Here is a 25,776-nt window from a genome sequence, read left to right as displayed (position 1 = left end):
CCCTCTTACCAGCAGGTAATTTATTTGTGGCCCAGAGCAGCTAAAAGTTCAGGGCCATATAATTATTGCCGAGAGTCAGCCTGACTCTGAAACAGTTTTACCAGTTTTGGACTGCACAGAAGCAAAACTGACAAACCCTGTCTGAACTAAATTAGCTGTACAGAAAATACCAACTCTGTTCTTCTACCTGTACCACCTTTTGACCTACACAGGAGCCCTACAGACACTCCTCAGAAGGGATGAGGCTGCCAGTGTTTTAGTTTCCAACTCTTGGAGTTTAGAGTTGGAATCGTCTTAGCACACAACTAATGCACAGTGTCAGCCGGGTTCAGTGTTGCATCCAAACTAAGGCCCTGGAAGGATCAGGAATGTGATACAGAATTGTGCAAGTGTGGCTGCAGAGTCATTTCGTGGCTGGTCATAGTCTTAGCACCAGGTATGTTAAATGGAAGCACACTTAACAAGTATTTACTGAGACTTCCCTGCATTTTGACCCTTAATACCTGCAGCTCCCTGCGTTTTCCATTATTTTGGTTCTCTCTCTTATTCAAAATAGTGGAAGGCAAATCATATTAAAATTCACGGTGATTCCTGTGAAAACTGCTAAGACAATTATAAAGGTAGCAGCCAAATCACTAGCAAAGTCTGAAAGTCTTGATTACAGGTTTAAAAAATATATATATACTATTGTATGCATAACAGCTTATGATGTTATAGATTTAGTATTATTCACCATTATTCAAGTAAAGATAAAGTGGAGCTTTTTTTTTTCTCTAATAAGAAGACAGACTGAAAAACATTGTGAATATTCAAACTGGGAGTAGCCTTCATTTCTTTGGAGTACACAGCATTCCTTAGGGGGAAGAGGGATATCTATTTCTAGATTAAAAATAATACCTTTCCCCCCCCACATATTTTTTTCATACCCCTATTTTTTTATCTTTCCAATTAATTGTCTCCTGGAGATCAAACACCTCTTTGGTTATGCAGTCTATATTCTGCTGCATGCGTTGATTCTCCTGTAATAAATAACATGAGGGAAGAATAAAAGAAGAAAGACAAGTGAAGAAATGGGGAAAAGCATTCAAGTAGATAAAGGAAATAAAATAGAAAAAGCAAACCAAGGAGTTTATGAGCATGAGGTTAAAGAAAAAGGGTGTGACTGAGTGTAACATAGTATTTTATTTTCCCTTTAAATATTCACGCAAGAAAACTGTGATTTTATTCCGTCGTTTCATATTGATTGCAGAATTTAGTACAGCGAGGACTACTTTTCTTTCGTAACAGTTCCCACTGCAGACTGGCAATAACATCCTTTCTTTAGGAGAACAATTAACCTTGGGGTAGTTTTCATATACCTTTAAGTACTGCTTAGGAGCAAACATCCTCACCCACCTACCAGCTGCCCCCAGCCCCTTCCCAACATATTCTGTTACTTAGAAAAACAACCTTGTTTATGGAATAAGAGGAAAGGGAAACAGCGTACATATAAAAAGCTTTCTACATGCATGCTTATAAGTTACTTAAATACATTAGGAAGTTCACTGTCACGGAACAAAACTGTAATTATGTAATAATAATGTTAATGCAAGAAACTTTATTAACGGACTTCTAGCCTGTACTTCCATTCCATAAATTTGTCAGCAGGAAGGTAAATAAATATCAAATAAATAAAGCTACCATTTAGCCAATAAATTTAAAACATTGTATGTTTGCAAGATACTGTCCATTAAGAAAAAAAAATAAATTAGGAATAAACTGCCGAGAAGCATATTATGTGTATGATGAATTCTTTATCTAGTCTGCCTTCAAAGCACTGCAACTCCAGGCAAAAATATCAGCAGTTTGTGCACAATTTGGAATAGTCAAGATGCAGTATCCGTTCAAAGAACTTTAGAAATACAGCAAATGCACAGGACACGTTAACAGAAGAACTAATCCAGAAATTTCATTATCAAATGATATTGATACTGAAATTGATCAATTGATACTGATATTATCAAGGATAAAAATAAGCCCTTAAACAGTGCAATTGTATCTAAGGAACTATTACCATTTTAGAAACTGGGGATGATGTTAAGCCTACGAAAAGGAATCTGGGTGTTACTAATTAAGCTCATTTTGTACACGACTACTCCTGTTCAAATCTTATACTGTTCTTATTTGCACAGGTTCATTATTGCATATCAACATACCTCTATCAATTCATCTCTCTGTCGAAGGCCCTCTTTAAGTTCATCCAGCTTATGCTGTAGAACACTGCACGTGTGTTTCTGTCTTTCCAATTCCTATATCAAATAAGCAAATAAATCATGAATTTATTTGTGGTTTGTCATACATCTTAAATACAAAGTTAAAAAAAAGTTACTAATCTCCTTTAACATAATATTACCTAAGACAATCCTGCAACAGCTTAAGAAATTCCTAGAAATACCTAGTGGCTAAAAATAACAAAGTAAGTTTTAGGTAAGTTTTCCAGATACTTACTATAGAGATTTCATTTAATAAAATTTGGAGGGGAGAGAAAAAAATGCCATAAAAGTTTATATAAAAGATTAGTAAGAAAGACTCAGATGCTGAGTTTATCTCCATATTGTTGGAAAAAAAGCTGCGACATAGATTTTCCCTTTCCAAGAAAGTGTGACAGAACATGCTCTGTTCTGTTCAAATGAATATATTTAACATTAGTGTTTGTTATTAACTAACTTTTTTTTTTTTTTTTTTTTTTTTTTTTTTAACTTAAACTCCATAATATGTAAAAGATCTTTGGCCACTAAGATGGACATACTTTTCTGTGAATCCAAAGGTTTTTGACCATTTCTTATTAAAAAATGCAGGCTTGCTATGATTTATCTTTTGTTAGTGACCAAAAAGAAAAAAAAAAAATCAGTACCTTTGACTTCTCTTCATATTCCCTGTAGAATTCAGCTATCTGTTCTTCTTTCTCCTCAATGACATCTTTTAGAGTATCCACTTGGTAAACCAAATTGTTTTTCTCATTGTCTAGTTGAGCATTGGAAACCATAGCTTTCTTGTATTTTTCTTCAACTTCAGCTAGTGAATCCTAGAGGCAGTAGAAAAGGTTATATTAGTCTAACTTTAAATATAAAATTATTTTAATTTAATTAATTTTATCATTAAAACTGAAGTGTTAGCTATTTCACAATCAAAATTTGCAAACATTTTTGTTTCTGAACAATTATTTGTGTCATGTTTTTAGAGATACGAAGTCACAGTTTGATTTCCATTGTTCAGGTTAAGTTATACCCATCAACTGATAGTTACCGTTACAAAACCATGAAAATTACAAGATAATATTCCACTTGCACTTTCTGCTCTGCCAACTTCATAACTTAACTTACAGGAACAAAGATGTATTATCACAGCTTTACTGCATTTTCAGTGTATGGACAGGAAACCACTTCAGAATTCAGCAACAAATCTGACAAAACTCAAACAGACGACTATAAAAGACTACATAAAAGTCTCTAAGAATATCTTTAACTTAATTTTTATTACTTAAGTAGTGGTGTATACTTCAGATTATATTGAAACTGTTTTATCTTCTGAAAAAAATAGAATAATATTTTCTAGGGAATAGTACGTCACACATTATCATAACATCCATGTTTAGTTATTATGACAGTGGACGTATTATGACATGACAACAGCAGAAGGGCACCAAGCCGGAGTTTTCCAGAAAATATAACAGTAGAAGTAAGGACTAAGATTTTAGGGGAGAGGCTGGTAATGATCTGATTCCTAAAAACTAAAAATGAAGTTTAACCACTGAACTCTATTCCATGTCATAACGAATCTTCATTTTGAGAAAGCTGTCTGTAAGGTGCATATTTTCCATTTTATAATTCTATCAATTACATACACTTATACCTCTGTTTAATTCATTGAATTCAGGAATTTTGTGCTGGAGAAATACAGTATTTCAGAAACCCCAGAAAAAAATAATTCAGGAGTTGTACAGATCAGAAGAGAAAACACAACATAAGAAGTAAAAAGATGAGAAAGGTACCATTATTATCTGGGAAATATTAAACTCCAAGTGGCAAAGAAGATTCAGGATAAAATGGAAGAAAATAATGAAAAACTAAAGATCATCTGAAAGTAGATTCAGGTAATTCAAGTTTTAGATTAAAATCACAGAAAACATTTTTTGATAATGCAATCATGATAAATCCTGTAATAACTGGGGAAACAAAACATCAGAGACTGCAACCTTCCAATGACTTCCAAACAATAATTTAATATAGAGGAAAAAGGAAAATAACATTTAAATGAATGATAGTGTCCTTCTATGGGAATATACAGGAATTAAAAACAACAAGAGAAGAGCTAGGAAACAGTGCCTGTTATTGATTGCTTCTATGAGGGTCATGAGTAGAGTCATATAATGATTTAGGTTGGAAGAGATCTCTGGGTGCCATCTGGCCTAACCTCCTAATTGAAGCAGGGCCTACTGAAGTCAGGCTGCTCAGTGCTTTCTCCAGTTCATTCTGTATGTCTCCAGGGATGTAGACTGCCTTCCCTGTGGAAACTCTTTTTCTTGAAGACCAACTGGAATTTCTCTCCTTACAATGCAACTTTTTTTCTGTTACACCTTGCCCTATCATTGTGTGCCTCTGAAATGAGCATGCACTCTGTCTTCCCTACCTCCACCTGTCAGGCATCTGAAACAGCATCTTAATAAAAACCCCTTTCTCCCTTACTGTATGCCATGTGCTGCAGGACTCAAGTCCTCTACAAGCACTGTAAGAAAGAAGCAAACTGACAGTGACAGGTGTCTAACAGCCTAAAAAAAAAGAAAAGAAAAAGAAAAAAAGACTTGCTCGAAGCTTAAAAGATCAGATTAAAATGTAAATAATTACATTAATGGGGAAAAATATGCAGTTATGGAAGACATTAAGTTAATTTTGAGACAGATGAGTGACGATTGCTTCCAAGAAAAAAAAAAAACAAAACAAAACACGCTATTCTTAAGTCTCTTATCAATTTAAAAAAATGGTACATTGCTACTATTTATTTGGAACCATGCCTTTTTTTGAGGGATGACTTGTACACGTTCCCTATAGTATAAGAGCTACATACAGCTTCAGTAATCTGCCAGTCTTGCAAAAAAATGATACAAATTTAGAACAATTTTTGAAACGCATGCATGAGGTAGTGGGATGCCTAAGGATGAAGCAGTGGGAATGGACTAGAATGAAAATGGATAATAAGATTCCACATGAAACCTGTATCTATGAAGATACCATCAATAATTCTACCAGCAATGACAAAAGGCTATGCAAATAAGCCTGTTTAGCTAGAACAAGACGATTAAACCTAACAGACATCAAGACAGCTCCATAAAACGCATAAAGAGAAAAATCTTGCGGAAAGAAAGAGTATTAATTTCTAGCTGACAAGGGAATATGGAGAGAGTAAGAAAACAGACATCAAAAAATTTGAAGAACTGACTAAATCAGAACTACACAGACTAGTTTACTGTGCTGATAATCCAGCAGATTTGGAGCCAGGTAGAAAACACACTGTTAGTACTGCAGAGGTTGGGCAACCACAGCGATATGCTGGTAATGTTACTACAGCTCGCTGTTACTCAACTTCTGGAAAAACAACAACAACAACAACAACAACAACAGAACACTTAAAAGAGGTAGAAGCAGGCATCCTACTAGACCTTCAAACACACAAAAGACAAAACAGCTAAAGCAGAGGTTATGGAAAAGGCATTATCTTCTTAATTAGAAAGAAGGGTTCCTGAAAGAATGTCTCTGGATAGCAATATAGCTTAAGAACATATTATTCATTATTATTAATAATAATGTGAAACAATAGCATAAAATTAAATTTGATTTAGTAAGCTAAACATAGGTCAAGATCTCATTGTCTACTGTACTCCTGTGCTCTCTGGCAACTCTGATGGATTACATACAGTAAGTATGTAACAGCACCTAGTGTTATGATTCAGAACTGCAGTCTTAAGACACTGGCAAACATGCGTGTTAGAGCAAGATCCATTCTGAAAATATTATGCAATCTCACATTTTATTCAAAGTTAGTACAATCATGGCTATGTCAAACAATCTTGCCATTCTTCAAATGTGTTAAGGAAAACATTTAGAGCACCAAGAAATTAAAAAAAAAAAAAAAGGAGCTTTTTAACAACTTTGCTCTTTGAAGTCCTTTTTAATAGTCATATAGCAATATGTTTAAAACAGGATTAGAATGTCTGAGCCTCTCTATCAGTTTGAAAGAGGGTTACTTATCCTCTAAAATTCAAATAATTTTTGCTATGCTGAACAGGTCAAATTACCTATTTTCTCTTCACTATACCATCTAACATGCTTAATATGGAAATTCAAAGAGCAGTTAAATTGCTCTAGTAGCAAGCAGCACTCATTGAATTCTTTCTCTGTATGGATATAAAACAAGTATGTCAAGAGTTCTTTACTTTTATATAGAACCATTCACAATTAGATAACAGGAAAGAGAATAGAATAAATATATTGAAAAATGGTATTATAAGCCACGCAATTTGCTGTATTCAGTTTCCCTTCAGGGCAGAAGGGAGGAAACCAATCATACTTTAGATTAACTGTAAACTGTAAATAAACTGCAAATTTACATAAGAAAAACATACTTGCTTAAACAAGCCAAAATAGAGACAAATTTAATTAACCTAATACTGAAAATACCAACCTATTTGGAGAAGGATAACTGAAATTGCAAACCACAAGCATCAAAAACTTTATTTTTCTATATATAAATATAATTTCTTAATGGCACACTACAAATGATCTGATGAAAAATAACCTTCTTCTCCAAGCAATATGCCTGCACATCTTTCAAGAGTATTACCTCGGTTTTGCTTTATAAAATGTATTACTTACTGAATACTGGAAAACTAATTCTTAAGTTCTTTGTCATAACTACATCTTTTTTCTATCTTCCACATTCAATATATACCAATTACTTGGAATAGATACTTATTTACTAACAAAACACTTGAAAAAATAGATTAAACCTCTCATAACCTTGCCACAAAATACCTGCTAAAATATAGAAGTCAATACTATTTTTAACATAAATCAAATAATAATTTTGAACATATATTGAGATAGTATACTTAGTATCTTTACCTATATGTCAAACTTAATCTGATGCTCTCTATGCATTAAATGTTAGGTACATGCTTTAAGGAAATTAAAATATCTTGTTAGTAAAGCCATATATAGTTAGTGGAACCAGTGATATCTCACTGGATATCCCATTACCCCCAAACACCCATACAGAATGCATGCTGGGGAAAAGCCCTGATACCTTTAGTTCTTTAAGTCCCTGCATGTATCTCCCTTCTACATCGTGTATCTGGTCCTTAAGATCATAGATATCCTGCAGGACATAGGAATGAACCATTGCATAAGAAGTATGGGGAAATAATTTACAGCTGAAAGAGCATTAAAGGGTTTATATGAAATTCTGTCAAATGCCAAAGCCTGCCATAATTTACAGAAACTATTTAATTCACAAAATCTAGATGGAAATTAAGATTTTGTTTATGTCATCGAATCCAAGCCACAAGAATTAAAACAGATCTCAAATAGGACACAGTAATTTCAAATCGACATAAATTCCTGTATTTAAAATAACCTAAACTGTCAGCATCATAAATAATTAGAACATAACAAATGCAATAAAATAAAATAAATAATGCAATAAATAAAAATGTTTTGTTGCGAAAGTTACATTCTCGTAACTTTTTCTTACTATTAAGAAACACTTTTGTAACAAAGTGAATTCCTCATAACCCCAAATACAATCTTTAACTAGCTTCAAATTCTCTGAAAATGCTGTTTACCCGTAATTCACTGAGGGAGGCATCAGGATCCAGCAAACTGCTTGTATCTCCACTTCCTCTCCTAGAAGAGTTGCCACTCAGAGGAATTGAATTGCGAGATGATGGCTTAAAGAAGGGAAAACAACGTATCAGGTACAACACTGGGATTTCTGATATACTTGACATTACTCTTTTTTAAATTCCTTTACAATCATTAATAAATTTTCTCATTTCATCTGTTTCTTAATATTACATTAGAGACAGTATTTTCCTCTGAATATTTTCTAAAACTTATGCTACTTCCTGGTGAAACAAAGGTTTCTGTTTGCCATCACCTGGTATATGAGCAACTTACACAGAATAGGAACACAGAGATTATCACAGAATCATTTAGGTTGGAAGAGACCTCCAAGATCATCGAGTCCAACCTCTGATCTAACACTAACAAAGTCATCCACTAAACCATATCACTAAGACATCTAAATGTCTTTTCAAGACCTCCAGGGATGGTGACTCAACCACTTCCCAGAATGTAGCAGCACAGAAAAAAAAAAAAAAAAAAAAAAAACAACTAGAGGACTTATGAGTTATTTAAATATTTGAACTTAATTTCCAGTTTTCTGTTTTTAAGTGTTCACAAGGAGGCTGTCAGTGCTGGGAAAACACTGCTAAAATTATTACTGCCAACAGGACTCAGAATGTTTCATAGCCCTAGTATCTTAAAATACTACCTTTCCCTCTGAATATTTCTCCCAGAAAAGGAATTCTGCAAGAAACCAATACTTGCTAGAAGTAAGCAAAAGAATAAGAGTATTTTAGATTTTATTTTTAAAATTTTAATTTCAAACTTCTTACCCTTGAAAAAATTTCTGAATGTGATTTTTCACTTTTTTCTTCCAGCTGAAATAGAAAAGGGAAAAAGATTACAATGCACCTTTCACAATGACAGACTACAGAAGCACTATCTTCTTCTGTTCAGAGATATTGTGAAATATTTAAGAACATGAAGTGAAACAATAAAGAAAAAAATTCCAGAAGTTAACATACATCAAAATATGGTGAAAAATATACAGCCTCAAAACAGTTTTTACCTTTATTGCAAAATAAATGAGTGCTTGTAAAGAAAAAGCCAGAAACTTTTTTTACAACATCTTCCAGAAAGTCATTATTAAGGTTAAAGTACTGAACATCAGAACAAGTATCACTACTTTAAATTTGAACATAGTAGTGACTAAAACACTTGGTGGCATAACAAACATGAAGTTTCATGCAAGTGCACTTCAGACAATCAGTGATACCAGCGTGAATAACCTAGTTATTAGAAAACACATTTCTTACTTCACACTCGTTGGTAAAACGACAAATTACATCAGGGCAACAACAATTCAGGTGAAAGCTCTGAATTACTAAATAATTTCAATTCATATTTCTTGAACTGAAGCCTGAGCAGAAGAATAAATTAAACCTCAATTTACATTTAGGAACCTTTGACAATCCAAATTTGCATTGCATATTTTCAACATTTCTATGAATCAAACTAGGTAAAACTAAATGAAGACCACAACATGTTGATATATTTCCTAAAAGCATGATCTTTCTCAAATCTTGTTTCTCCAAAAACATACTTTAGTCCCAGACCCATGGCAACACATGTGGAAGTCTGCTATAATCACAGCAGAAACAAATAGTACTCTGTGAGATCTATTTCTTTCTGTTATGGTTTCTACAGGTCAACAATGCATTTCCATAGCAAATTCATCATCTCCAACGACACCTGCAATTTTTATTTGCAAACACTTGTCACCTCTGTGTCGGTAAAAATGACACAAAAAATCCAACAGATCTCAAGTATCCATTTGGAAAAACTTAGAACATTATCATATTCTACATTTACATTAAGAGTATGTAAATGACATTGAATATGCAAATTCTAAATTACATTTATGTTATAACAATGGTAAAAAACAACTGAGAAGACAGCGTAATTGCCAGTGTCTGCCTGCATATTTTCTCTCAGCAGAGTATTAGCTTGAGAAAAGCAGTTTTATTAGGAAGAAAATAAAAGCTCTAATTTAAATTGGAAAAATGGCTGGTCTGTCATACTTGGAGCATATATAGAGATACATTTTGCACATTACTGCAAGTTATCCAGCACTATAAGAATATTAAATCATCTAAAAGTGGAATTAAGAAATAGTGATTTTAAGGGTACAGTAGCAGTTAGCTGGTCCAGCCTCCCATTCAAAGCAGAATGGCTGTGGACATAAATCCAGGTGAGCCATTCTGTTACCTAGCTAGCGTCCACTAGCTAGGAGCCTAGGAGGATGGAGTCTCCAGCCTTGGTGTCACCCGTGATAGCAGCAGTTACATCCTTGTAGAGATTCTTCCAGTTTAGCGTGAACCTCCCTAGGAACAGCAACCTTGTGCAGTGCCGCTTGGCACAGCTCAGAAGCATTGGGAGCTGCTGTACATCACTACGTAGCCTCCCCTCTGCCCAGCTAAACAAGTCCAGTTCTCCCAGTCTTTCCTCTTACAGCATATGCTGGCCCTGACCACTATTTCGAAGACATGATGAAGAACAGAAATTCCCCTATTTTTTCCACTGTTAAGCACAAAAAATCCGACTACAAGTAACAAAAATTTTTAAAACTAGTAGTTACAATAAAGAAAAAGCAGCTAGGTTTGTCATTAATGATGCTCAGATTAAACAAATGCACGGGAAAATTGCCATCACAATTTTCCTGTGATGAAAAATCCCTCTCCTCTCCCTCCCCCCCCCCCCCCCCGTTGTTTTTTTTATTGGAGCATTGAGTGCTACATTAAGGAATCTTGACAAAGTTTCATCATGGATGATTGAATACTAAAACACAGTAACTACAGCACACCTCTAAGTATCTATTTTTGTCACTAAACCGAATAAAACTATTCCAAAACATCATACAAGTCTAGACATTGTTAATTTTATTTTTTATATTTATTTTTTTTTATTTATTTCTTTTAGAACTTTATTTTTTATATTTATTTTTTATAGTGAATTTCCAGAAGAAAAAAAAATAATTCACATTGAAGAGATGCTTAAGATTATCACACATTAAAAACGTGAAGTGTTAGCACTTGTCACATGCTTCTAGCAACAGGCAAAATCTCCTTAAGATAAAGCAGCATGCAAAGACAAAATACTTTTTAAAAATTCAGACTCCAGACATTTTTATACAAAAGACAGCCACTAGTTTGAAACAAGCCCCAATCATTCAACAAACCTATGTGCCATTAAATATCTCCAAATTCTTTTACAGCATTTACTCATTTGGAGTACGAAAAGAAAATCCGTGGTTAGTAAGTTTGTTGTGTTCACCACAGTATAACAACAAGCATTGCACTCACACTATTCAAAACTTGGACATCATCTGCATCAGAAACAATGCTTCCCCTGCGGTTGGAACGACTAAAATAATCAGCAGCAGTTTCACTTTGATCAGAAATATCAGAGGACTTCAAAAGATAAGGAGAAGGTTGAGAGAGAACTGAAGATGGCATCACAGAATACAGAATGAACAAAAACATATTTAAAAAGATAGTAAATCAATGTAATTACTGCAATTTATTCCTGCATTTCTAACAACTGTTAATTATCCATTTCTTCTAAATTTTATTTTATCTAGAATGTTTCCATACGAATAAAGCACATGCCACACATTATGAATACTTTGGTCAGTATATACATAATTTTTAAACACCTGAAATTATCAAATAGTAAACATGAATAGTATGTAGAAGTAAAGCTAATGAGCATTTATTACCAATTCATTTTCCTTGTTTGGAGTCATAAAAAATACAATCAGATATAAAAAAGGTTTTGGATTAATAATGCCAAACAACCTACATAAACTACATTTATTTAAAAAATAAAGTTTGTACATGATAAAAGCAGGTGATATCATAAGAAATCAAGAAATAGAAAAACACAAACAAATGATTTTTCTTTAAATCCCTGTCACCACACTACTATCAATCTAATCTGGGATTTCTCTCATTCATAACTTTAAGAGGCTTTACAAAGGGAGATAAACTTCTTCCCCAAAGCTATATGTCAGGCACCTAAAAAAAGAGAGGAAAAAATTCTAATGCTACACAACACTTGTTGTAAAAAAGGCAAGATATACCTAAACATACTACAATCATTACAATTGCCATAGGAATTAAAGCAAAATATCATACTAAAAGTATGTTACGCGTGTTAAGCACATTACTGTGGACATTAAAGTATACACATGAAAGAAAATCTTTTAATGAACATTTTGAAAATAGTCTTCATCTCATTTTCACCATTTAAAAAATAATTTGGAACTTTGTACTTCATATATGTAATTGATGTAGCCTCATCTCATTCTGATTAAAAGAAAGTGAGATGTCTTTTAAGCAAATGGGACCGGTTACATATGAAATAGTTGGTTGATCGACACCTACATCTCAAATTATGCCTACAGTAAATTCAGCAAACAGCTACCTTAAAATAATTAAGGAACTAGAAGAAAATTCGAAGGACAGTATGCAACCCAAATCGCTATCCACACTTGCATGCCATGATCAGAGGATTCAGTTTTCTCTATTCCTTCATCTGTACACCATAAGGATTAAAATATATTTATGCATTTTAATAATTATAGCAATATTAAATCCATAATTTATATTATATAAAATAATTAATGTTTTACTAAAACAAGTGCTTGCCTATTTTGCATAAGGAACTTGTATAACATGAATGAAAAATCTGTTCAGTATGGGAAAAAAGTGAAGTTATAATTAAAGCATTCAAAAAAAAATAAAACAGGATAAAATGAATGACTTACACAAGCTTAAAAAAACAGGTATTTCCGCACAATTTTTCTGAACAGAAATGAAGTTTTCTGAGGTTTCAGTTTTTGTTGTTGTTTGTTTTAAGGGGAACAGTTATGCTAGAAGGCTGAAGCATCAAATATGGCTTACGTTAAAAAATAATAATAATGCAAAAAAAATTTAAAAAAAGACTAAAACCCTAATCAACGGGCTAATACATTTATTTTCTATCATACAATCTGTAATGGAAGAATATAATGGAACAAAACACACTTAGATTTGTGATAAAATTCAGTGGGCAATGTTCAAATCTTAATGGCAGCCAATGCAAAAGGAAATTTGCAATTTGCTCAGATCCTCCTCAAATATTACCCTAAGAGTTTTGTTTTCATTACAGATTTAATTCATTACCGTTGACTGCCTAAAACATACCTTCAAAAGCCTTAGAAGGAACTACAGAAATTACCACCCCACGGGGTGAAGGTTTCTTTATTGATGTATCCCCTCTCAGAATGTAATGCCAGTAATGTCAGCTAGTAAACTGGCCTCAGAAGCAGGCACACCTCTCTCTTTCTTGACCAGTCTATCAAAACTAATGCTGGTTTTAAGATGCAGAGGCACCATGGATTCGTAATTTTCCAACATTGTTTTCTACTCTGATTTCAAGTTATGTCCCATTTTCCTTTTTGATTTACAATGAGTAGTGTGTTGATTTCCAATGCAACACACAAATGAAACCAAAATATTAACAGAAGTACAGAAAACGATGCTTACATTATGAATAACATTTTTACTTGGTCTGCTTAATATAGTCCTTTCAGAGTTATTTCATTCAACTGTTAAATAGATATTTTGGACCCTATTAAACCTTCACTAGTGTATGCTGGCACTAACAATATCACAAACATATTGAGATCTGATAATATAAATTCCTACATATGTATAAAATATGTATTTTAATAAATTTATCTCAATAGGGACTAAGGAGTACTTGTCTTAAGAAACTTATCAGAAACTTAATTGGGACAAATACTATGTTCACAGTTCAAGAGACTTCAGAATTGGATGGTAACACCTCCTACATTTTGGAGCTCCATAAGGAAACGGCAAAATTCCCTTTTTCCCCATGCCTTTAAAAATTCACTTGGAGGTCTGTTGTAGCTGAAAAAACAGTTTCTGACAGATCTGGTTTTATTCTCTCTCTGTAACATTGTTGAGAATATGTGAAAAATGAAAACAGGACTGAACATTTCAGCTTAACTCATAACTGAACACTTTTTTCAGAAATCATAGAATCATAGAATATCCTGAGTTGGTAGGGACCCTTAAGGATCATCAAGTCCAACTCTTGACACCGCACAGGTCTACCCAAAAGTTCAGACCATGTGACTAAGTGCACAGTCCAATCTCTTCTTAAATCTCTTCTTAAACATAAAATAAACATAAATGTAGAACAACAAATGAGCTGCTGCACTAACAAAACCAATACAGTTGTTTTGGTGCAGAAACATGGTGCAACTATTTACAATCAGTTTGCAGCATGAAAAAAAAGCATCTTTGGAATGACAGTATTAACACAATACAGATCCAGAACAGTTTTTTCTCATTTTTGAGTACCAATCATCAGAAAAATCAAGCAGGTACTTCTTACATTTGCGAGAGATGATAAGAATGGGAACTTTTTTATTGCTTCTATACTTTACTATCTTACTGCTAAATGTTCGTATCTTGCTAAAAATACATCTGACACGTGACATTTTTTGATGCAAAGTGAATATCAAGTCTACGTGTTCATCAATAAAAATGATCCACAGTGTAAATACTCAATCATTGTGTGTTAGTATCAAGGCATTCAGCAAAACATGCAAAAGTAATGCTCACCACTGGACTACTTCGAATTGAGCTTGCTCTTGAAGAATACCAACTGTATTCAGATGGCTAAAGAGAAGTTATGATGGAAATGTTCATAATTTTCATTGATTTTTGTCTCCAGAAAACAGATTTTGAAAGGAAGGAACTAAAAGCCTGTAACACTTACAGTGCGAGAACTATATGAGCTATGCAATCCATCACCACACAAAGACGCCTGAGAAACAGAGGGAATGAAGTACCATTTATAGTCTGTCTGAGAAATAATTGTCACACACTTATGCACTGTAATATATTGAGCAATGAAACTTCATTCTTATTACCTTATCCCATCTACGTATTTTCCAGTTAACATTTTAACTTTTCAAAAGGATGAATAACAGTTTTTAAAATTTCCAGCAGTTTCCTCCCACTAACAGGGATGTCTGTTTCCCAACATAAATCTAAATTTCCCTGAAAAATGGCCAAACAATTTTTAAAGAAAGATACTTTCAGAAGAAAAATATTTAAAGTGAAATATGTTTCTCGTTATTCTGAAGCCTTTAGAAGTTGCCAACCACCCTGGGAATGGAAGTTTTATTGTACAGTCATCAATTTGACTTTGTTAACCCACACATGTTCTCCTGAGGAAAAAAAAAAAAGTTTCAAGGTGCAAGGCTGAAATCTGTTTACGTAGGATATAGTAAATATCCTACGTAAAGGAAAAAGGAAAACGTAAAAAAAAAAAAAGGAAGCTCTGGGCACCAGATTAAATAAAAATTTATAGCCTCATGATGCTTTCTCCCTACCTTTGAAGGGATCTCCAACAGTAAAGAATTATACGCAATAGCAATTATAATGGTCTCATTCTCCCTCTGGATCCTCTAATGTTTTATCAAAAACATGCACAAAATCAAAATGTAAATGATCTCTACTTGCAATCTAAGTGCAAAGTAGGACCTAACTACATAAAAATATTATATAAAAATACTTGACCGTTTTCTTACACAGCTTTAGAATTTCTCTAGATGGCAGTATAAGTTAGATTTGAATTACTGTAGCAGCAAAAGGCATAAAGTTTCAAGCATACACATCAACTTTTCAATAGGGGTTTTATAGAGTTATCTTAGACATTCTTACAGCATTTCTAGCTGCTGTAGGTTAGGTTTTCATCCTATTACATTTTTGTATGGTTATGAAATTTGAATACGGCATCTTATTTGAAAGTATGTGAAGTGTATTTACCACAAATTTCTGTAATTTCATGACTATGATTTTCCCCATTCAAATGCTAGATATTTTTTATTACACATGCAGTTGTTGTTTAGCATGCTTGGATTAACTTGTTCTAAGGCCAGTGTTCTTGAACAACACTATATTATTCATAAACTTTATGAACATCTGTAAAAAATACCATTAAAACATCAGTTACCAAAATAAAGAGGCAATCTAGCAATGTTAAGAACCTTAAACTGATGCCTCCAAAAAATGAGACACGCAAGCTGCATGTATTTAAAAACATGAAATGAATGCACATTTAATATTGTCAAGCCACACGGCCATACAATACAAATTTAAGGCAACCATGCAAATGGCGCTTACGAACCAAACTGATACTTCTTATCAAACCAGTGTTTACAGAAGAAGACACCTATAAAGAAAAGTGTTAATTTAAATTTCTGAGGGCCATTAAAATATCTGAAGAGAAGAAAAATATTCTATCATGTTGTACTAACCCTGTAATTCCTAGTTGTTGCCACTGGATCACTGTACAGCGAAGATGACTGTAATGTGAAGAATAGAAAAAAAGAAACTTTTTCTCTGTACAGTAAATGTTTTTTATCTATTGCTCTGCATTCACCAAAAGTTCTTAAGATTGAAGTATTAAATTTCATAGCTATAATAGAGAAAAGCTTTAAGAAAAGCGTAGAAAAAGATTCCAAGAAAATCCATTATCTTTGAAAGCATGATGTAAAACATTAATAAGAACAGGCTAGAATTTTTATCAAAAGATTTGAAGAAAGTTATATGAAATTCAGTAGCTTTCAAAAGACACATTAATTTCCTTTAGATACTTACTTAAACCTGACCATGAAAGTAGTTGCAGTTGCTGGGAGATGCTACCTATCTCACCAGACTGTTAATTTATCATTTACTGTAATGTAGAATGAAGTAGTACGGTGGTGCTAAATTTTTAATAGGCTTCATATATTTTATGTATTAACAAATGTATATAGGAAGATAAGACAGACCCGAGTATGATACGAAGGAACAGGTTTATTATATCTAAGGCTGCTATAATTTCTTTGATCGTGGTAAAGTCCACTCTGTGGAAGAAAAAAATAAAAATAAAAAGAACAGAACAAAGGTCACATCTAAAGATCCTGTGAATTAAAATTCCATCTCAACATTCCCCAAACATTCCCAAGCCCAGAACGTGTACAAAACATTGTAAATTTTTTCTGTATGTCAGCATATTCTGTATTGTTAATGTCTTGCCTAAAGTAGTAAATAGTCTTATTACCTCCCTAACAAATAAGAAAACACTAAAACTTTGTCTACAACATGCCAAGTACAGCATGAAATAATAAAAAAAAAAAATACAGCTAACTCACTAATAATTAGTACAATTGTTTGCTTGATCTTCTTTCCATTAGATACCATCCTGAACAAGAATGTGGGGGGAAGAAAAATTCCTAAGAATCACATTTCATGATTCTTCAGCATTAGTCCAAATCCTAACACTGTTCTTGATACCAAGCACAAATTCTTAAGCCTAGCAGTCCTGGCTTATTTCTGTTAAACTGGCTTAAAAATTCTGGCTTATTTCTGTTGTTTTCAGACACTCCCCACACAGTCAGTATATATAAGTACATGCAAGGAGAAATTTGATGTGGTACAATGTGGTGCTTTAAAAGCACTTCAAGAAAGTAGTGCTTTGTATCCCAAGGAGGCAGAAAGATCTATATTATACATTTATTTAAGAACTAAGAGTAAAGGAAAAATATTTGTTTGAAATTGCACCTTAAAAGCATACAGAAAAATGCTGTAATACAAGTAACTAAAATGAAATATAAAAATTATTTCAGCCTTGTCTCAACGCAAGCATCCACTGCTTCTCTAACTCCCCTGACACCTGAAGCCAATACCACTTTTATCAGTGTCAATTCCGTCTGAAAAACAGTATCTAAAATATTTCATTTCTTGGCACTACATTAATTTATATTATATACTGTATTTTGTATAATAGCTTTCAGAAGATCACAATATTCCATGTCTTTCTTTTTCAAAACCTCTCTGGGACAATGTCAAAGTTTAGGGGAAATACCATCTACTTTAATTCACATCTACATTTAAACTCCCTCTAGCTAGTAGTGGTCAAAGTGTAAACAGAATCACAGAATTTCTAGGTTGGAAGAGACCTCAAGATCATCGAGTCCAACCTCTGACCTAACACTAACAGTCCCTACTAAACCATATCCCTAAGCTCTACATCTAAACATCTTTTGAAGACTTCCAGGGATGGTGACTCCACCACTTCCCTGGGCAGCCTGTTCCAATGTCTAACAACCCTTTCGGTAAAGAAGTTCTTCCTAACGTCTAACCTAAAACTCCCCTGGCGCAACTTTCGGTAAACAAACAAACAAAAAACACCTATCTTCATTGTGACTGAATAAACCATAATCCAAAGAGGTACGACTTCTAAATTTGAAAAGACCGTTCTACAGGCCCCTCGTAGAACAGTATTTATATTTAGCTGTAATTCCACTGATATGACTGCAGCTTCAAACGCTCAACTTCAGGTCAGAATCTGGTCAATACTACAGGTTTCTTTTTTTCCTGAAAAGCCATATGCATGCCAGCAAGCTAATAAAGTCATCCATGCCCTGTATTAGTACGGAACCCCACACAGTTAGTGTGTTGGTAATATTATAGCAGAAAACCAACCAAGAAATCTTTACGGGAATAAGCAGTTTTCTTCTTCGTACTATGACATTCACTGTAAGCATGACTCTAAGAATAAAATTTAGAAAATTAATACCACTAAATAACATCATCTTCAAACATAAAATCTTATGTTTGACTCTAAGGTATTTATCACCTGCAATGAAAACACCAAAGAAAATTCTAACTACTTAACCAGATTAACACACCTTACTTCTATCGCTGTATGAAAAGATGGTAAGTGAAATTACAACCATCCTTCATCTTTGAAGAAGACAGGCTTTGCTTAAGCCTTTCAGAAAAATGGTTAAGCATTTTTAATCTATTGGTTTTACATTACAGACTATTTTAAGCATTGTACTATGTTTGCTTCTTTGCAGCTAATTCAGATGACAATGCTGTTTAAGCAAATTCAGCTTTTTAAACTGCTTACACACTCCTTTTAGTGGTACTTGGTGCTTGTCTTTGTTTAGAGATGCATACGAATCTTACTTGGCGTAATACCAACAAGAATGTGATGCACTGTAATACGACCTCCTAATGATAAGGAGTTTGTCTTGTTTTGTTTTAAAGTAAAGGTATACAAACTAGTTTCTCCCTAGACTGAAAAAAGTTGTATTAAGTTTCTATGTGGAAACACAGAATACAAATACATACATAAACAGACATTTTTGTTTTTGTGTTTAAATTATCCACTGTATGTCACATGTAACTACACTTAATGTTTAACAATGACCAATAAATAACAGTGTTTACTGTAAACTGTTCTGTTTTCTGTGTGTTACTTTAGATTTTCTCCCAGGGAAAGTTTACACATGCACTCTATGGAAAGTGTTAAGACAATATTGCTAATACGATCATTTTCAAATCTAGAATAATCTTTTATATTTTTTTAAATCACTTTTAAAAGTAGTAGTTTGTCATTACACCTTTAAAAAAAAATACAAAAATAAATCACACAGCAGACTTTACTCATACAAAAACGTGCAAAATCTTAACATACAGGGACCGAGTATCTTGTAGGTCTATCCTTAGCACTGTCATACTGAGATAAAAGAAAAAGAAATTAAAATACTGACGTTGAAGTACAAAAAAAAAAAAAAAAAGTCAGATTTTGTTTTTTAAAAGACTAAGACTTAGCATTACAAGAAAACACTCTGCTAGCTATGAAAAATATATGCATGCAGGAATGCCATTTAACCAACATAAAGGGTATTTTGAGGCTGGAATACTGTTTAACAAAAACTTTTTAATTTCTTCCCCATAGCGTACCAATTTGTGAAAAGTGAGATGATTTTGGACGGCAGTACGTTGTCTGAAATACTTCATGTGGTTTTGGTAATGGCATTTTAAATAATTAATCAAAATCTGATTTGGTAGATTTCATTAAACTGAGGCAGCATTTGTTGGGTGATGAAAGTCTCACATGCAAACAGGCAAAGAAGCCTCTAAGACCATCAGTCAGCCCCACAGTCCAAGTGGGGAACCCATGAGGATTTGGGGGCTCTCTGGAGCACTTCAAAGACTGAGGGAGGTTACAGCCCACAGGGCATGGAAAGCATTATGGGATGCACAGAAATATGACCTGGGGATCGGGTGAGGAAAGGGAAGGATAAAGGTGTTTTCAGAAGGAACAAGTGTGAAGGAGGAGGATAGTGGGATAAAACAGGGATAAAAGGGTCTGCCTGTGCACAGAACACACTTCTGGCAACTGTCCTTGTCTAGCCACGCCCTCTGCATGATCATCAGGCCCATTTAGTCTGTCTTCTTCCATTTCCAACTCCCTTTCTAGGTGCACGGCTGTGTATGAAGGCCCAGGGCTGTTAGTGGACAGACAGAGTGAGGCCAGCCCACATTGCGTATATTTCTCACTAACAGACTTTCTTTCATCTTGGTCAGCCAGAAAAAGGGGAATGGGATGAGGCCTTTCGTGGTCAGGTGAATGCTGAGTTATCCTGTCCTTGCTGATCCGTCATCAGCCTATAAACAAGCAATGCAAATTAAACAGGCACATGTTGCACACCTGTTCTGTGTGTCTGCCTGTTAGGATTACATCCTCAGCATCACCACTACTAGCTGGATCTGGGAATGTGGAACTCAAGGGTATTTCATGAAAATAGCTTTGTAATAAGAAATTAGTCAGCGTCCCCATGTCTATTGTCACTCAACAACATTTTAAAAACATGAAAGTAAAAAAATCCATAAACATTGCAAAGTAAGCTTGTTTTCTCCAGTTCAATCACAATTTCACAGGTATAACTCAGTTATTCTGACTGTAAGTAATGCACGAACCAGAGTATTATTATATATGTAATATTCACATAAGTACATAACTTAATATGACTTATTCATTCATAGAATTTACAGCCTGTGGAACCTTCTGGGTTGCTGGAAGCATCACCATACAGGACCACAAGATTCTATATCCATTTTAACCAACTTTATTTTTTTAAATTTGTAATTATTGCCTATAAATGAGTACCCTTGCTATCAGAGAATGGAGACAGATCATACTAATCTAATCATTATCATCACAACACTTAACTTACACCTTTATTTAACTGTAAAGCACTAACAGCCCAACAGTTTACTAACGAATATTTTAACTTGCATTTGAATATTCATTGATAAATTGCCTAAACTACCACAAAGTATACACAAATATAGATTTCTGAAAAAGTAGAATTTTTGGTCACATTTCAGTCTTAAAGATATGATTAGTATAGCAATATAAATTTAGAAAAAAAGGCTTCCTGACAGAAATTTTAGCCACACTTTTATACCTACCAAGGCTGATGTTCAACCTTTGACATTTCATTTTACTTCCCTTTTGGGGACATCAGAAGATGTTAACTCCCTGAAAATTTCAAGCTGAGGCTTTCTTTAAGCCCTTTTCTCTGCTATCACAGAGAAAGTGCTTGATTACATCAGTCATTGCAGCAGTCCGATAAATGCTGTTTTCCTTGTGAAAGCATGCTTTCACCAAACTATTGCTTTGGTAAGTAGACACAGAAAATGTTAGAACATGAACACATCAAAGCATGCTCATTCCAGGCTACACACCACAAGATCTCTCCTTCTGGAGGTACTTGTCCTGCTCCTGTGAGACCCACTTATATCCAAAGGACTCTTAAGAACGAAATCAAAATACATCAATACATAAAAACATTAAAAGAAGTTCTAATGGTAACTGCTAATTACTCTCCATCTTCACATATTTTTAATGTTAACTGAACCAAGATAAGAGCAGATCTGAGTAAATCTGTAACATTTCAAAGTTTGTAAGCACCTTCACATTGTATAGGCTATGTTATTTTTCCTGTAAATCAATCACTGCTTGCAAAGCGGTTTACACCAGATATTTTGGAAGATTTATCTGGTGAAAATACCTCTGTGAAAAATTGCAGAAGCACTTACTTAACATCAGGACACAGACAATATTATGAAAAATTTAGTTTATCAAAGAATACATTTAATTACACAAACCTATTACTAAGTGGCTATTATTTTTCTTTTTGAATCAAACATAAACAGTTTATTTCACCTTCCAAAATATAGAAAACCAGCCTGTTTTTTTTAGTAATTTGTTCCCCTGCTGGGCCTCTATATGAAAATCAATGCCAACCTCATTCTAGGCAGATCAATTGAAAACAGGAAAACGTTTACGAAACCTCAATACAACCATTCTTTAGCACCATATAATGACCTAAAGAGGAAATAGGAAAGCCTATACAATACAATGAATATTTTTATTAGCAGCGATTGGGAATAATGTGCATCACTCAGGTAAGTTTTTGCAACTAACAAATTATAAATTCCCATATTCTCAAAGAAATAAACTCCTACATCATTCTAAACTCTTCTTTAAACTGTATCTTAAGATACTCCTTCTCTTTCTCCCACTAATACTATAGAAAAACAGTAATACTTGAAGTACAAATAAAACACTTCTGCTCACAAAATAGTGAGCAGATGGCCACAAGCCTCATTTGGAATGAAAGCTGAAACTACAAACTAGCATTACCCATCTTCAGTAAGTGGCACTAATTCTGCGTGGCACTAATACTGAGTCATCAGTAATAATATTTACTTTATTAAATAAAATTTGCCTGTTTGCAGAACTTCTGAGACAGGGAAAACAGGAAAGATTTTTTCCTATTAGACCACCGCTATCTAAACTAGACTAGTGCTTTATTGTTAATAGCAGCTTCACATCCAACCATGAGATTTGATGTGTAGTAGTAACCTCAGAGATGATTAACAATTTCTGTAGGAATTTCAGAATTCTACCATGTAAGACAAGACAATCAATTCTTACTAACTGGTAATACATGAAGCCTAAGCGAATACAATTATACAGATTACTACTTTTTTTTTTTTTTTTTTACATTGTGTTAGACTAACACTAAAAGATGACAAAAACTGTCATTAAATATAAGTTATTCCAAATAACTCATTGTTGAACCACGTGTATTTCTAAGCAGTTTCCAAAGCCTACTCAATTATTTTCAGCCATGAAAATATAATCATAAATAGAAAAACGTTCAAGTTATTTATTGTATTAACATAGTTAAAGAATTGAAATGACTGAATAGAATGAATTGAAATTAAGATTCTTTTTAAATGCAAGGATTTAAATGCATACAAATATGTAAACTGCCTTGTTGCAATTGATGGAAATAAAATGCCAAATGAAGTTTAACATTACACATAACTTAAAATACTGACCCCTAAAACTATTAATACTTAGAAGACAAAGCATCATCTACTCCCTGGTAAAATTAACACAAAACCCAAATAAAACAGTTTTTAAAGGGCACAATGGAAAGGGAAAAATACACGGTTTGGACACAAACCAAATATGAATGTCGACTGGACCGGTGAGAATACCTGGCCCTCTCTGAATCTTCCTGAGAAAGAAGAAATGCAGAGTTATTTCATGGAAAAAGAAAAAAAAAAAGAAATCACCAAAGTAGTAGCAAGCAAAGGTGAGCAACATGCTGTTAGCACTTTTAATGCCATGTATTATTTTGAATAATACACTGTGGCAAGTGAACTCACTCAAATCAGAGAAGTCAGAAGAACTGTGATTTCACCTAGTTTTGGTAAGTGTACCAACACAGTACATATGTTAGGAGGTGAAAATAAGGGAGGTTAATAAAATCAATTAATATTCAGTAGACAAACTTTCTTCTGAGTACTTTATTAACAAAGAAAAATAGTACAAGACTTTTAAGGAAGTTAAAGTCAAAATAATAAAAAAAACCCCTATATATTAAAAGTCTTACATTACATTTGTTAACATTTTACAAAGGTATTTTAGCCCTAATAGAGATGATCCTTGTCAATTTCCTGATACATACTTCAGATATTCCTGATATCTGGGGGGTGGACCCGATGATCTCTTCAGGTCTCTTCCAACACCTACCATTCTGTGATATTCTCCCTTATTATCAGAACAAAGCTTCTTAAGCAAACTGATCAATTTTAAGTTCTGTATGTAGTCTATATACAACAGGGGAAAATGATGAACCAACTTTTAAAATTGGGGGGGGGGGTGGGGGGGGCGAGAGGGGAGGACAGCAGCACCATGTACTTAAGGCACCTTAATCTCTCTTATTCTGGTTGAAGATCAGGAAACGTTAATTTTGTCTCAAACAAGGGAATACATGAGAAATTGAACAAAAATAGAATAAATTTTAAAGTAAACATTAAAATGCTTCAACTTCCATAAGCTTCTCAAATTTTTAGTTTCAATACATACACGTTTTAAAAATAATTTTAAAGCATCACATTTGAAAACCAGAACAGGGCTCCATAACTACGATCTTTCCTCAAACAACTCATTTTCTGTCATTTTCAGTATGTCAAACTATTCTGAAGATTGAAAGTCATTTATCTTCAGAGACAAAACAAATCAGCCCCCAAGCCAGCAATGGTCATCTAAGCCTGTAACTGGCCTTCACACTACTTATGGTCACATGATTACTTCCTATCTTATTACTGAATATATTATCATGTTTAATGTTATTGTGGAACTACTCAAAAAGCCTAGCTAATTCTTGGCAATAAAAGAATTTTGCATCATTTTATTACTCCATCCTTGCACAAGGGGTGCATAAAGAAGAGGGGCATTTCATAATGATGTTTTAGTCCTCTATGAAGTGCATACTTTAAGGTTTAAAGTGAACATTTTTACTATGTAACTTTTAAATGCATCAGTCAGATCACTGTGAATGAACAAGTGTACGTTACTAATTTTTACAGCTTGCAAGCAGACAGCTTGCTTCTTAGTTAAGATTATTCATAGTTGCCTGTGTAACACTTGTCTTTCCCCCAGTTATATATAACTATATTTTGGTAATGTAAAACCTGAGATTTTGCTACAATTTTCTGTACACAGTTACCTAAGTTAGTGAAAAGTCTCTTCCTTCTTTTCTGATAGACAATCAGAAAATAGAAAGCCAGTGTTAAGTGTTCAGCATATTGGAGCCAAAGGATAAAGTAGCACAGTATATATTGCAAACAACAGCATTTCTAAGCTAGATTTCTAAGAATTTAAGTTCGAAATATGCACTTCATTTAAGAGAGGCTAGGTCTCCTGATCTAGGAAAAGAACCCACATTTGCTTGGAATCTTCCAGTAGCAGAAGTACCTCCTCCAAGTGCAGGAAGAAGGTGGCATTAATTTTGAATTGAGATTGCTCACGGAGGAGATTTTGCTTTTCAGGGGTGGGGAGAGCATTAAAATGTGCATTCCACCAAGAGATATAAAGAACCACAAAGGTTTCTGTTAAGTGACATGAAAACTAATATATACAAATGTCAGCTATGCAAAGAGGCAATATCAGGTAAGCACAACTTTTGCAATTAAGATTGTAATGGCAGTTCCAGGATTTTTCAACAGAAGTGCCAATTAACTGTCATGGCAGCTTTAACTATTTGAACTTTACTTGTGGGATGTCTTAAATCTTCTTAATTTAAATCATTCACAGTGAGCACCACATTAGAAAACAACTAAATAAACACACAAGCTCCCAGCAAAACTCTTTTTTACAAGGCACATGAAGTCTTTGAAAAGAACTCTTTAAAGAGATACCAGATTAAATTAGTATAAACTGTTTTGTAAGACTGTAACTCAACTATTTATATACTTTCCTACTTAGAGGAAACAAAGGACAATGAGCAAAAGGATGAAAGTGATTAAAGGGGCTTTTTTTTCTTTTTAAACAAATTGTTGAAAAACAGATTTTATAAGTCATATAAGTGACTTATCAGTGAAAAAAATTAGCA

At 33.7% G+C, this 25,776-nt stretch overlaps 1 protein-coding gene across 31 annotated transcripts in view; it reads right to left on the bottom strand.

The window, feature by feature from the left end:
• LRRFIP2 (LRR binding FLII interacting protein 2) overlaps window positions 1-25,776 on the bottom strand; it is a 57,127-nt gene that overhangs the window by 9,789 nt on the left and 21,562 nt on the right. For 5 of the 31 annotated variants that reach the window (XM_038174337.2, XM_038174345.2, XM_038174339.2 and 2 more), the window contains exons 5-20: window positions 23,341-23,394; window positions 21,548-21,613; window positions 19,488-19,529; window positions 18,488-18,553; window positions 16,792-16,866; window positions 16,276-16,323; window positions 16,146-16,190; window positions 14,730-14,777; window positions 14,573-14,629; window positions 11,240-11,347; window positions 8,711-8,755; window positions 7,877-7,981; window positions 7,339-7,410; window positions 2,894-3,064; window positions 2,196-2,288; window positions 927-1,019 (exon numbers count right to left, since the gene is read on the bottom strand). In XM_038174337.2, the coding sequence (XP_038030265.1) occupies window positions 927-1,019; window positions 2,196-2,288; window positions 2,894-3,064; window positions 7,339-7,410; window positions 7,877-7,981; window positions 8,711-8,755; window positions 11,240-11,347; window positions 14,573-14,629; window positions 14,730-14,777; window positions 16,146-16,190; window positions 16,276-16,323; window positions 16,792-16,866; window positions 18,488-18,553; window positions 19,488-19,529; window positions 21,548-21,613; window positions 23,341-23,394 (1,188 nt within the window). The remainder of the gene's footprint in view (window positions 1-926; window positions 1,020-2,195; window positions 2,289-2,893; window positions 3,065-7,338; window positions 7,411-7,876; window positions 7,982-8,710; window positions 8,756-11,239; window positions 11,348-14,572; window positions 14,630-14,729; window positions 14,778-16,145; window positions 16,191-16,275; window positions 16,324-16,791; window positions 16,867-18,487; window positions 18,554-19,487; window positions 19,530-21,547; window positions 21,614-23,340; window positions 23,395-25,776) is intronic. The other 26 variants (XM_038174364.2, XM_038174366.2, XM_072033292.1 and 23 more) reach the window with 20 other exon arrangements.

Source organism: Anas platyrhynchos, chromosome 2 (genome assembly GCF_047663525.1).
Source record: "Anas platyrhynchos isolate ZD024472 breed Pekin duck chromosome 2, IASCAAS_PekinDuck_T2T, whole genome shotgun sequence".
Lineage (NCBI taxonomy): Eukaryota > Metazoa > Chordata > Aves > Anseriformes > Anatidae > Anas > Anas platyrhynchos.
Note: the sequence above shows the minus strand (reverse complement) of the source record. Positions and strands in the feature narration are given on the sequence as shown.